This window comes from Epinephelus moara, chromosome 23 (genome assembly GCF_006386435.1).
Source record: "Epinephelus moara isolate mb chromosome 23, YSFRI_EMoa_1.0, whole genome shotgun sequence".
Lineage (NCBI taxonomy): Eukaryota > Metazoa > Chordata > Actinopteri > Perciformes > Serranidae > Epinephelus > Epinephelus moara.
The window spans coordinates 14,057,221-14,069,545 of NC_065528.1; the positions used below are offsets into that span (position 1 = coordinate 14,057,221).

Here is a 12,325-nt window from a genome sequence, read left to right on the forward strand (position 1 = left end):
AGGGGGAATGAAACAAGCTGCAGATAAATGATGACTTAGTGAGGGCAGAGAGAACCCAGAGATTATGTGAGCGACAGTGCTCCCTTATTCCTCTCTTATAAGACAAGCATTTGGGGGACACTTGAAGGTAAACACATAGCTCCAAACACAAATAATACAGATTAAAAAAAGGAAAATGTAGAACAGATTGCCTGCAGCTGTTTTCATTAACCATCTCATATGATCACAGTGCCTCATTTGAATTTTCGCCCAGGAAACACAGAGCTTGCACAAGTTGCCAGAATATCAAATCCAATATGATTACTAATCCAGCACGCCATGTCATTATGCAGCACTACCACCATGTGGTCATAACACATTAATACACGGTTTTAAAATTGAAAAATAAATCAATAAATAAAGACACGACCATGGTAGAGCCATTTTCTTTTTTATATTTTAAAATTTATTTTCACACTGCACCTGACATTTCAATCAGTTGAAATTGTGCACGAGAGAATCAGCAGGAAGAAAACAGTCGTATTTACACGAGCAGATTTACAGATTACAATTGGAAGGACAATTTTAAGGAAGGACGATTTTAAGCAGCCTTTCTGATATCAAATTCATTATGAATTAGGAATACGTACAGCTCATATTGTTGCTTTTTTTGGGATCTTTTTTTTTTCACAATTTAAGTGCAAGTCAATGGGACTGAAAACCAGTTTCTCTAACTCATCTATTTCCGTCCCAGGTATTAACCTATGTTACAAGACAATTGGAAAACAGATTCAAAGTTGGAAAAAAAAAAAAAAAAAAAAAAAATCAGTGCAATTATTTTAGTCCCATTGACTTTATCATTGCTAACATACCCCCAATATCCTTACTGTCCTTAAATATAAGTGTTTTCCCATTAATTTAAAGGACACTCCTGACAATTTCATGAGGGATACTCAGCATTTATCATGTAGTGATTCTACGGTTACTGTCTGTTTAGGATTGATTACAGGCACTGATAATCCACCTCTGATTATGTGGAAACCATCCCATTTATTCAACTTAGTCCATCGTATATGACGCTGAGATATCAGAGGCATTAAATGAAAATAAGTTCAAATCTCTGATTGATATGGAGGACACAACAGCAAAGTCAAAAAAATAAATCAATGAAATAATAAATAAATAGTAGCAGTTCAGACTCACATTTAAAGATTGAATCATGTTTGATATGGTTACCTGCAGCACACGTGCAGTTTACAGACACTAAGACAGCAGGGGTGAACAGTACTGTACAGGAATGAGAACTCATCGCTTCGGTCAGATTGAAAAACACACATACACACACGTCTTTCAGGAAAACACGCTTTCATGAAATACATGTCATATCCTGTGACTTCAGAATTGCAAGGTGCTTGATTCCATCAGACTCGAAACAGCCTCTCATTAAAGTATCTTTTCATCAAACTGCTTTAAGACTAACATTAAAAAAACGGTTTTCTAAAAGCACTTGCTGCCAGAGCTGTGCCTCAGCATGCAGAGTTAAAGGTTAGAGAAAGTAAATACTCAGTGGGTAACCTTTTCATCTGAAGAATCAAAATCCTGAAATTGAGAAAATGTTTCCTTGCCAGAGGGGAGCGTGCTGACAGGGAAGTGAAACCATTCAGCAGAGGAAAGTAAAACGCCACCTGAGGCTATGAATGCTTAAAGGAAACTTTCTGTGTGTCAACCAGAGAATACTAAACCAGAAACCCAGCTGTTATTTATGAACATATCACTGACTGAAATATTGAACCTGTTGTGGGTTGGGAAACACCGAGACACCTGTATTATTTCAATCTGGATGTAGCAGCTACTCTGGGGTTTTGAGATTTAGAGATAAAAACAAGTTTAACTGTAGGGTAACTGTGCTGCCCTATAAAGCCAAATGCAGTACACTACATGGGTCAAAATTGAGTTAAGAATACAGTTTCACTTTCTGACATCTGCTTTACCTGCTAAAATATCAGTATGCCACAGAACTTACAAAAAACAATATATCAAATCTGGAAAAAAAAAAGAAGGTAAAAAACAACTGGCTAAACACTAGCTAGTAAAGGCTAGCTGGCGAAAGCTAATTTAGCTACTTTTTTTGGTTTACTTTTAATGTTTTTAATATCTAAAATCTTAGCAATTGACTTTTTACCAGAAGTTTACCATTAGTTGTTACTATTAACAGCAGTGGCTAACTCTGAAACACCAGTTAAGCTAGTCCTGCTAATAGCTACGCTAATAGCTTACGCTGTCTCTGGCTTTGAAAATAGAGGAATTCACATAATATGATGTAGTTAAGCTAACTTTAAAAATTATATTCAAATGTATTAAATCATAAATTAATTAATTAGAGTAGTTCATCAGTGCAAATGGGCGAGAAAGCTAAATTAAATGATCTTGTAACTGAGGAAGCTGGGACTAACTGTGCTAGCCTACAAAGGCCAAAACGCAGGTCAAAATTGGGAAGGGTAAAGACCACAATTTGCCTTTTAACATCTGTTTTATCAGCTTTAAAATCATTACGCCATTAAATTTTGAAAAAGAAAACACATGTCAAATTTGAAAAAACATGTAAAAATCAAACTGACGCCATATTAGCTAGTTAAGGCTAGCTAGTAAAAGGAAATTTACCCATTTTTTCTGTGTTCCTTATGGTTAAAATCAGTAAAAGAAATCTTAAAATCTTAGCAATTGAGTTTGTAAATAAGTCAGTAGCTAAATCTGACAAAAACACCACTTAAGCTAGTCCTGCTAAAAGATGACTAGCTAGCCTAGCTTAAAGTAACAGTTAAGCTAGGACTAGAGTGCCCCAGGAATGAGTCCTAAAACGCGGGAATGAGTTAGCATTTTAGCACTCCCGGTTCCCTCATGTTTGTTTAGATGGCTGACATAAGGTCTGTAGTTAACACAAGCTTAAGAGATTTTTCATTTTTTGTTCTATGACATAAAATACATCAGTAAATACCTCACTTGTGAACCTTGAAGCTTTTATGTATCTTGAAAAAGGTGTTTGCTAACAAGTGGCTAAATTAGACTACAGGATGTCATCATGCCAAGCTGCGCAGAACACTGCTTTACAGTGTTGTTATGGTTGTAACGTTAAGTCATGCAACTGTAGTGTAGTTCCTTTATAGCCTAACGTTAGCTTTTTACTTCTGACGATTGCATTTAGGCTTCAATAATCATGAAACAGGTGTTCATTTGTGAAGATTATCTCACGCAACAAAATATGTATCACAGGCTATTTTCGGCAATAATCCATCATCCCATAGGCTTTTCGACAAGGAAACCAGTGTGATGCTGACTTTCGCTTCAGCCTACAGTAAAACGTCCTCCCTGGGGCACTCTATTTACATGAAATCGTATTATTAATTCATATTAGGGCTGCAATTCACAATTATTTTCATTGTTTATTAATCTGTCAGTTATTTTCTTGATAAAACGTTTAGTTGTTTGGGCTATAAAATGTCAGAAAATGGTGAAAAATCAGTGTTTCCCAAAGCAAAGGTCCTGAAATGTCTTGTTCGTCCACTATCCAATGATATTCAGTTTACCGTCTTGGAGGAGTAGAGAAACCAGAAAATATTCACATTTAAGAAGCTAGAATAAGAACATTTTGACTTTTGATTTTTTTGTCTTTAAAAAATCGTTGGTAATTAGTTTAAAAGTTGACATCTTCTCAATTAATCAGTTAATGGTGGCAGCTCTAAATTATATATTTAACTGTATTAAATCAGAGCCTATATTGATTAGTTAGTCAAGTTCATTAGTGCAAATAGACGAGAAAGTTAAAGGAAACATTCAGTTTGCTTGTCCTTTTTTATTTGTTCCTCTGCTTGACTAAGTAGCATTTAACTTCAAGCTAATTGTCTCCAGCCTCACTGTTTTTGTCGTTACTGCTCGCTGCTTTTGTAAGGCAGAATATAGGAATACTGTTGTTCAGCCATGATATGCACATTTTTTTGGAGACATAACAGTCAGTGGTTGGTTTAATGAACACTGACTATAACAGCGGGAAAAGTACAGAACTTTAAAGCGGAAAATGTGTAAGGACCCTGTCAAAGGAGCGCGGTATGTTTTATTTAGAGGCTTCTTATGTTCCACTGAGGGTTTGGCAGTAACAGCTGAAGGATAAGACCATATGCAGTTTCAGTAGTTATTTGGTCCTTGCTTACAGAGAGCACACACAGACACACTCAAAATGACCTGGAGAGCAATGACACAACACATCACACGTCATGAACACACAGGATAGACTCACAGTTATTGCTGGTGAGCAGGAGATGTCTTGTCTTGGGCCACTTTGAGCAAATCATCTCCCCTGAACCTGTTTTTCTCATCAGCTCCAGCAAAATTCATGAAAAGCATAAAAGGTATCCATGTTGTCTAGTGCTGAAAAGCGGGGAGGAATGTTGAAAGCACAGGAGAGACACAGAAGTCCATGATTTATTTTAATTTTGTTGTGTTCTGTCGCAGTCATGAAAGATGCTGTCCGCTGCAGCTGTTCTGTCGTCCTTGGAGCTCTACAGCAGACTGGAGAGGCTCCGCTGTGACTCGCTTTGACCTAAATTATCAGTAAATACACTCATCTTGAAAGACTGAGAGCTGTCGCATCTAATTAGACTTCCCTGAAACTGATCCCTGGGGAGCACCAGTGAAGGATCAGTGTTGTTTAAAGATTCTTTTTCAGCCCATCCAACGCTTGATTAAGTCACGGGCGATGTAGTAGCTTCACAAACGATTCGTTTTGATTGGGTAAAGGCCAGAAGACGATCCTCGATTTCAGGTAAGGTGTCAGTGGACTCCTTCCTCCAGAGATCCTTTGGCTTCCCAAATCTTCACTGTGCGGTCACTGAGAAAACACACACACACACACACACACACACACACACACACACACACCATGATTATCAATTCCGGCCTCAAACTCATGTTCTATTTCAATCCTATCACCGCACACTTGACAGTAATGAGAAAAGCATTTATATGAGCATGTTTTGTGACTCACTCTGAGGCAGTGAACAGTTGGCTGCTGTTGGTGGCCAGGCCGTTGATCGGACTGTCGTGTCCCCGGACCTCGCCGAGGGGCGCCAGAGAGTCGGCGTGCCAGAGGCGCAGCAGCCCTCCTCTGCATCCGCTGAGCAGCACTTGGGAGCCTGGCACCATGCCCAGAGCGCTAACCCAGTCTGCCTGGGCACTGACGGATTGCTGGAGGAGACGACAGCTAGTTAGTTAGCGCCGAGTTTATTCTGTATCTCAGATCATACTGTGTGTTTTTTTTACTGTTTTTTTTTAAAGGGGAACTATTATTATTTTCCATATTTTGTGTCTTAGAGTGAGTGTTAAAATGAAAGATGTTTATATTAAACAGTACAACAATAGTAGAAACCTTGAGGATGAACCTTGACATGAGCTTATCACTATACCTGTAGCAGTTGTTTACTGGCTAAGTCCCACTTCTTGATGTAGTAGTCTCTGGAGCCGCTGAAGAGAACATCTCCGTGCACGGTCAGAGACTCCACGCCATCCTGATGAGCGGGTTCAAACGTATGGCCAGAGGTGATGCTCCCCTGGGCACCTTCTGCCACCTCAAACATCTGAAAAAATAAATACATATACCCACAATGCATCTGATTCTTGTGTAGTTAATTCATGCATGCACACAAATATGGGGATGACATTAACGTTTTGAGTGTGTGTCTGTGTGTCTCTTACTTTTATATGATGGTCTTTGGAGCCAGTGAGGACAAGATCCTGTCCATTTCCTAATTTGTCAACAGTCAGACACATGACAGGTCCCAAATGGCCGGTCAGCTTCCCTGTGGACACAAATCTAAAGAAAAGAATTAAGAAGAGATTAATTCTCTTTTGTCTGACTGTGAACAGCCCAGTCGCCAAAAGAAAATGTTGGCATTGTAAGTTTCTGCATACCACAAACACAACTTTTAAAGTGATGTAGTAAACTAGCTGACTTGATTATCCGAAGGTGGACAGGATGGTAGATGGCGTGGCACTTAGGTGAGATGCCTGCCAAGCTGCAGACCATTGTTTCAGCACAACAAACAAACAAATATGGTTGTGTTTAGGTGATTCATTGCTGTGTTCATAGCTGCTTTTTACCCACCAAATGTGGGCGATTTTTAGTGACACATTGCTGGTTTTCCACCAGAGATAGTGCCATGAGAATGGGTTGTTTTTTACTGAGGTATTGCTGCAAATCCTCTGGGGTGAGTGCCATGAAAAGCTTTTGTTTTTACTGATACACTGCTGTGTTTCCAGTGAGGATTGTGCCCCTAAACTGGGTATTTTAAGTGAAAACATAACCTTTTCCTGACCATAATCATGTGTTTTTGTGCCTTAACTTAGCCACACATTAAACAAAGAGAAATGTGACGTATCCGTGGTTTCCACAAAGGTACAATGCCAACATTTACTCTGGCGACTGGGTTGCTCTTAAACGCCTCGTACAACTAACACTCTAAGTTCGACTTACTTGCGGAGGTCCCACATGCGCACAGCGTTGCCAGCAGCAGCATAAAGGAAGGAGCCAGAAGGATTGAGAGCGATCTGGTTGATCTGACTCTCTCCTGGCGGGATGGATAAACTCCTGACAGATGAACAGATGTCCCCTGAACCCACTTGGCCTGATGACCTGACGTCCACAAAAAATGACCTGCTTATTAAAGGCATTACACTTCGACAATGTCACGCTGTAAAGGTGTCAGAAAAATAGACAAACTTACGTGAGTGTGCGGATACACTTGGCAGAGTCTCGTATGTCCCACACTTTGATGTAAGCGGTGGAGACAGTGAAGACAAGACTCGACGTGTACCTGAAACACAAACAAAAACAAGAAAAACAGACAAAATAAATAATCAAAAGCTCCCAAAGTACTGCTATTAAATACAACTTTTACTGCTATTTAACTTGTACCTGACTGAGACGACGCTGCTGGGATGATCTGCCAGAGACATGATCTCCTGACCCGTCACCAAGTTCCAGACTTTACATGTACGGTCTGAAAACACACACAAAACACGTTAGAGAACAAACTAAAAAAACAAAACAAAAAGACAGTAGTATGTTTTCTGAGTTGCAAACAGTTTCGTTTCGACCTTTGGATCCTGTGAAGAGCAGATCATCTGTGGCATCTACGCAGAGAACAGGTTTAGTGTGGCCCTCCGCTACGTAGACACACTGGAGTTTGGCCCCACGGCTGTTCTTTGGGGCCGTCACGGGGTTGATCACGCCTCTACAATGCACATGACAAGATGAACGTTACATCTAGAGATTGGTTCTACTACAGAGGATGGGATACATAAAAAGCGGCCCAGTCGATTCCTATTTAAAAAGACTTTAGAGACAAATTAAGAGATAAACAACACAACCTACCTATGACCTTCAAACACAGGCGACTCCTCCAACCTGAATAAGAAAGCAAAGTAACATGAATTAAAATGTAGCATGCACATTTCAAAGTCATTTCTTAGACTGTCTTTCATGGGGGTCTTAAAAAGACAGCTCATTTTTCCTCTTATCTGTGGTGCTATTTATTAATCTAGATTACACTATCTACTGCATCACTGTGCAGAAGGAAACGTGCATCTACTCATGGACAAGAGGTTGATGCTCGTGACAGTGCAAGATGTAAACATTAATGGCGTCCTCCTCGGCTGAGCTGTAACGTTAGCTAGCTCAGTGGTGCTAACTGATGTAGTAGTAGATGCACTCTTCCTTCTGCACAGTGATACAGTTGGAGGGTGTAGTTCAAAACAAAGAAAATAATTCCTATATGAAACTGCTCACATTAAGGTCTGTGGATTATCTTGAGTAACCAGGTCATGATTTCTGGAAAGAGTCATTGCTGTTGAGTTTTTCAAATGTATTTTTTTGGCACCACAAGCTGAGTGCCATCTAGTTCCATGTTACTAGAGAGAAGGCAGACATCTCTACGGCTGATATCTCCAACACTCGACAACTCACAAAAAAAAAAATCTAGATTGATTAATAGCACTACAGGTAAGAGGACAAATATGTATTTTTGATTTTGGGGGACCGAAAATTGTTTAAAGCACCGTTGTTGATGACACTTTTCACTTACAGTAATTTGTGGTCACTGCCTTTAGTTTTAGCCTCTGCTGCACTAGGTGGAGGTGTGTGAGTGGCTGCTGCTGGGATGTGTGTCGCCGTGGCTCCTCTTTCTTGCACCTTTCTTCGGTTGAGGGGCGAGCGCTCCAGTGGCCTCCTCTCAGTCCCTGTGGGTGACCTGGATCCAGAGCTGCAGAGAGTTAAAGTGACAGGAGTCGTTTTGTGCTTTGGTGCAGTAATAAATAACACTTAAGCAGGGTGGGAGTGCCGACTGTGTGTGTCCCTGATCGTAGCACTCCTTACTTCATTATTTTACAGTACTTGATGATGATGACCTCGCGATAATGGTCCCCCTCCCCACTAAAATAAATGTTCATTTCAGACAAAAAGAAATATCTTCAGAAATGTGTCTACCACTGAGAAATATTGCACCCGACACTTACATGCCAGCTGGCCTGGCAGACAGTGCAGATGGGGAAACAGTTTGCTCGCGGTCAGGGGTTTGACCAAACACGTGACCCTGCATGTCCGCCGGCCCTTCCAGGCGCTCCGAGAGGGGCAGTAGAGGGGCCGGGAAGTCTCCGGTGGGGGATTCACAGAACGGATCCCCACTGCCGGCATACAGCAGCTCCATCTGGGTGGTGGTCCGCCTGCGAGCCTGAGGGAGCAGAATTGTTTGGCTCAATAGTCTGCTGACTCACAAGTCAGTGGACCACATAGTAAATGTTCCAAGTCCTATAAATAACTACTGTGAATGGAAAAAAGTTGTAAGGCATAAAATAGGATGTCAAAATGTCAAATAGACTCAAATTTGAGTTTGACTCATACTACTACTGGTATATCAGAAAGCCATGCACAGTACAGTACCTTGCTTCTAGGTCTGGATTCCCCACATAACTTCATTAGATCTGATGCCAGGGTGCTGAAACAAAGTCAGGGATTTTCAATCAGTTACACCCACTATGAGGGTTTTGAGTTCTGAGGCACGCATGAAGGGACTACCAAAGTTATTTCAACTCTAATGTCAGTACGAAATTACTTGAGATATTTCAGTCACCTTGGCGGTGAACCTACTGTGTGAGAGAACAACAATACATTTACATGGCTTTAAAACTAAAAACGGTGTGAAATGTACAGGAAAATAAACATATTTTATGAAGCATCAGCTGTAATAAACATGTGCTGCTTCCATCTATACACAGGGAATGACATTTATCATACGAACTATTTAATTACAACACTTGTTTGTTTGTTTTTTAATTGGGGAGGTCTTTGTATTCACCCCTTGGATTCTTTTCTCATTTGTACATAAATTAGTTTTATCATTCAGTGATATTTTAATTGCACAAGTAAAAATATTGAATAGGACAAGCAGTTTAGCGCATAGATGGGTGGTTTTGTGTAACATACTGTATCTGTTTATTATGCTTTGAAGCTAATGCTTTTAGCCATCCACTAACCCTTCTAACAAAGCTAAAATACACAGTGAGCTCTCTAAAGGCCCTACACACCCATGGTCCACCCACACAGGTGCTCTCACAAATGCAGCCTGATTGGACCACAGGACTGAGCCCAGGTCTAATTACCCAGCATTGAGAACACCTGTGTGCTGTGGATGTGTAGTATCAGAAGACTGCTCTCATTTCTACAGCAGGCAGTTTGACTTGTCCGAGCAGACAAAGCACAGGTGTAATTCATTAACTGATACATTAAAAACAGCTTGGTCCATTTATGTGTCCCAGTGAGCCAGCATGCACAATACCAAGATACTGGAAGTGACACGCCTAATTAATGTTATCCACTACACCTGAGCTTTTCCCATTGTGACATGAAAAAAAAAATGACTTAAAAATATGAGCTACTGTTGTTTCTGCACATTTAAAGAAACAGCTTAAAGGTAAAAATGTCTGTGGACTTATTAATGTGAAAAAGAGCATACTGTGTGTGTATTTACCTGCCCTCTGTGGCTGGACTGGGGGTGGACTCATCACTACTGCTGTCGTCTCCATTCTCTGTAACATAAAACACACATACATTACACACATAGTAAAAAATATACACTATATTAAAAAAATATAGATTTAATTCATGAAGCATATGTGTTTCCCTTAAAGGGTATCTTCAGTTTATTTAAATCTGGACCCTATTTTCCCATTCTTTTGCGTCAAAGTGACTAACGGGAACTACAGTTTTTGAGATGCATGTTCACACTGACAATTTACGTCCACTAAAAGTGCCATTGACAGGTTCAGCTTATTGTTTTAGGTGTCTGCTAACATTATGGAAATAATCCCTACAAAGATAGAGCTTTTTGTGAAAGAGTGAGATCCTTTCAGTTTAACCACAAACAGCCTCGGAAAATCCACCAGACTCCATTTAAAAAAACAGTAATTTTATCATCTCAAAACACACCTCATTAAAAGCGGACAGAAACACCATAAAACTCAGAAAAGTCATCTTGGTTCACCTTTTCACTGTTCCACCAATCACCTACTCTGGTTTGGTTGAAATACACTCTTAATTCAGCAAGTTAGATGTTTAAATATGCTGACTCAATACACGCTTAAATTACTGTTTATGTAAATGGAGTTTGGGGGATTTGGTGATGGAGGTTTTGGGGCTGTTTCTGGTTACACAAAAAGGATCTTACTCTGTCACAAAAAGGTCTATCTCTTTTATTTAGTTTTTGTTTATTTATTTAACCAGAAAAACCTCTTGAGATTAAAAAAAAAAAGTATTTTTCAAGAGTGTCCTGGCCGAGACAGGCAGCAAAATTAGTTACAGACAATAAAAACATGTTTTCAATTTAAAATCTTTTGCTAAATGTACTCACATAAGTAGGCTGAAAGTTGGCCAAGAATAGCTTTGTAAACAAGAGAATGCCAATGAAAAAGTCTATGAAATTGTAAGGAGAGCCAGCCAATGATGAGTTAGTGGCCTACAGTTGGGAACAAATCTCAGTGCACCATGGTACACAGAGTCCATGCTAACACTGGGTGGGTGCATTCATATATAGAGACCAGTCTCTTTCTGGCCAAGAAAGAGAAGCAGTTTCTATTTCTAAAATAAAAACCCAGTTACAGCTTCAGCATTTTCACGAGTAGTTCAATGTGTACTAAGTTCTTGAACACTTAAATAACAATCTGAGCCTGGCAGTGGCAAGAACAAGCAATTTTAGTGGACATAAATTGACGGTGTGCACATGCTCCAAGCATTTACACTGCAGTCTGGCTGCTACTCTCGCTCATAATGACCTGGCATAAACTCTTATTGTGTTATACTGGACTGTTGTTTCACATGAGTCACTTTGACAAATAGTGTCCAGGTTAAAAAATAATGAGCTTAACCTTTAATGACTCATCTGCTACGAAACTGTATTTTCAAGAAATCTTGCAAAACCTAACATCCACTCTGCAGTGATTACAGCCTCAGCAGCTCATAACAAGGTCAGGGGTCGCTGGGTTTAGTTTAACATAAAGGGGAGCAACTAGGTGTCATTAGTGTGATGCAACTGGAAGCTATGGTGTTTGAGTATTTATCTGGTGTGAAGGCAGAATGGAGGAAGCACGAGAGAGATACAAACACAGAAATGCAGACACGTAAACTGCCGTGTACACTTTAGCTTTTTTTTTTCCTGCTGTTGAGTTTTAGTGACCTGAGTCAGTGGGGACTTGCTAGCAGGTGGTGGTAACAGGGGAAACGTAACACAAGACATCATGCACGTCATGGCAGAGTTATTTCAACTGGGTTAGTTTTTAAATGGAGGACTAAGGATTGATGCACACTACAAAATTTCTTAATCTGGTTTCACATATGCGCATTTATATATCACAAAATGGGTACTATACAACCATATTATAACAACTTTAAGTTTTTATAAGCAATTTTTTTTTTTTACAAAATCTTTTAGTTTAACTCCATATTTGCCTGGATATTAATGTTTGTTTGGGAAATCTTGTAGTGTGCACGTGCAACGCTCTCTCCAACACAGCCACATTGCTACACAATCCATACTCACCTGGTGACAGGTAACCTAACTCTGAGTTCACATCAACACAACAGAGAAAACAAACAGTAATCAAATCAAAATCAAACCCAAAGATGAGAAAAGGGGCTACTCTTTATTTCACAGGCCTGATTTTTTATTTTATTTTGAGCATCAATCTTTACAATCTGAGGCCCACAAAATGAAATGTAGCCGTATGGTGAAAGAAAAAGGTGATTATG

At 39.8% G+C, this 12,325-nt stretch overlaps 1 protein-coding gene across 2 annotated transcripts in view; it reads right to left on the reverse strand.

Moving 5' to 3' along the window:
- Window positions 1-431: 431 nt before the first annotated feature.
- Window positions 432-12,325, reverse strand: part of LOC126384655 (kinesin-like protein KIF21A) — a 48,705-nt gene continuing 36,811 nt past the window's right edge. For both annotated transcript variants that reach the window (XM_050035802.1, XM_050035801.1), the window contains 13 exons: window positions 10,053-10,110; window positions 8,966-9,020; window positions 8,542-8,756; window positions 8,112-8,288; window positions 7,403-7,435; window positions 7,126-7,262; window positions 6,944-7,028; window positions 6,753-6,842; window positions 6,503-6,661; window positions 5,725-5,842; window positions 5,436-5,606; window positions 5,018-5,217; window positions 432-4,861 (listed from right to left, as the gene is read on the reverse strand). In XM_050035802.1, coding sequence (XP_049891759.1) covers window positions 4,804-4,861; window positions 5,018-5,217; window positions 5,436-5,606; window positions 5,725-5,842; window positions 6,503-6,661; window positions 6,753-6,842; window positions 6,944-7,028; window positions 7,126-7,262; window positions 7,403-7,435; window positions 8,112-8,288; window positions 8,542-8,756; window positions 8,966-9,020; window positions 10,053-10,110 — 1,556 coding nt within the window. In that variant the 3' untranslated portion in view covers window positions 432-4,803. The remainder of the gene's footprint in view (window positions 4,862-5,017; window positions 5,218-5,435; window positions 5,607-5,724; window positions 5,843-6,502; window positions 6,662-6,752; window positions 6,843-6,943; window positions 7,029-7,125; window positions 7,263-7,402; window positions 7,436-8,111; window positions 8,289-8,541; window positions 8,757-8,965; window positions 9,021-10,052; window positions 10,111-12,325) is intronic.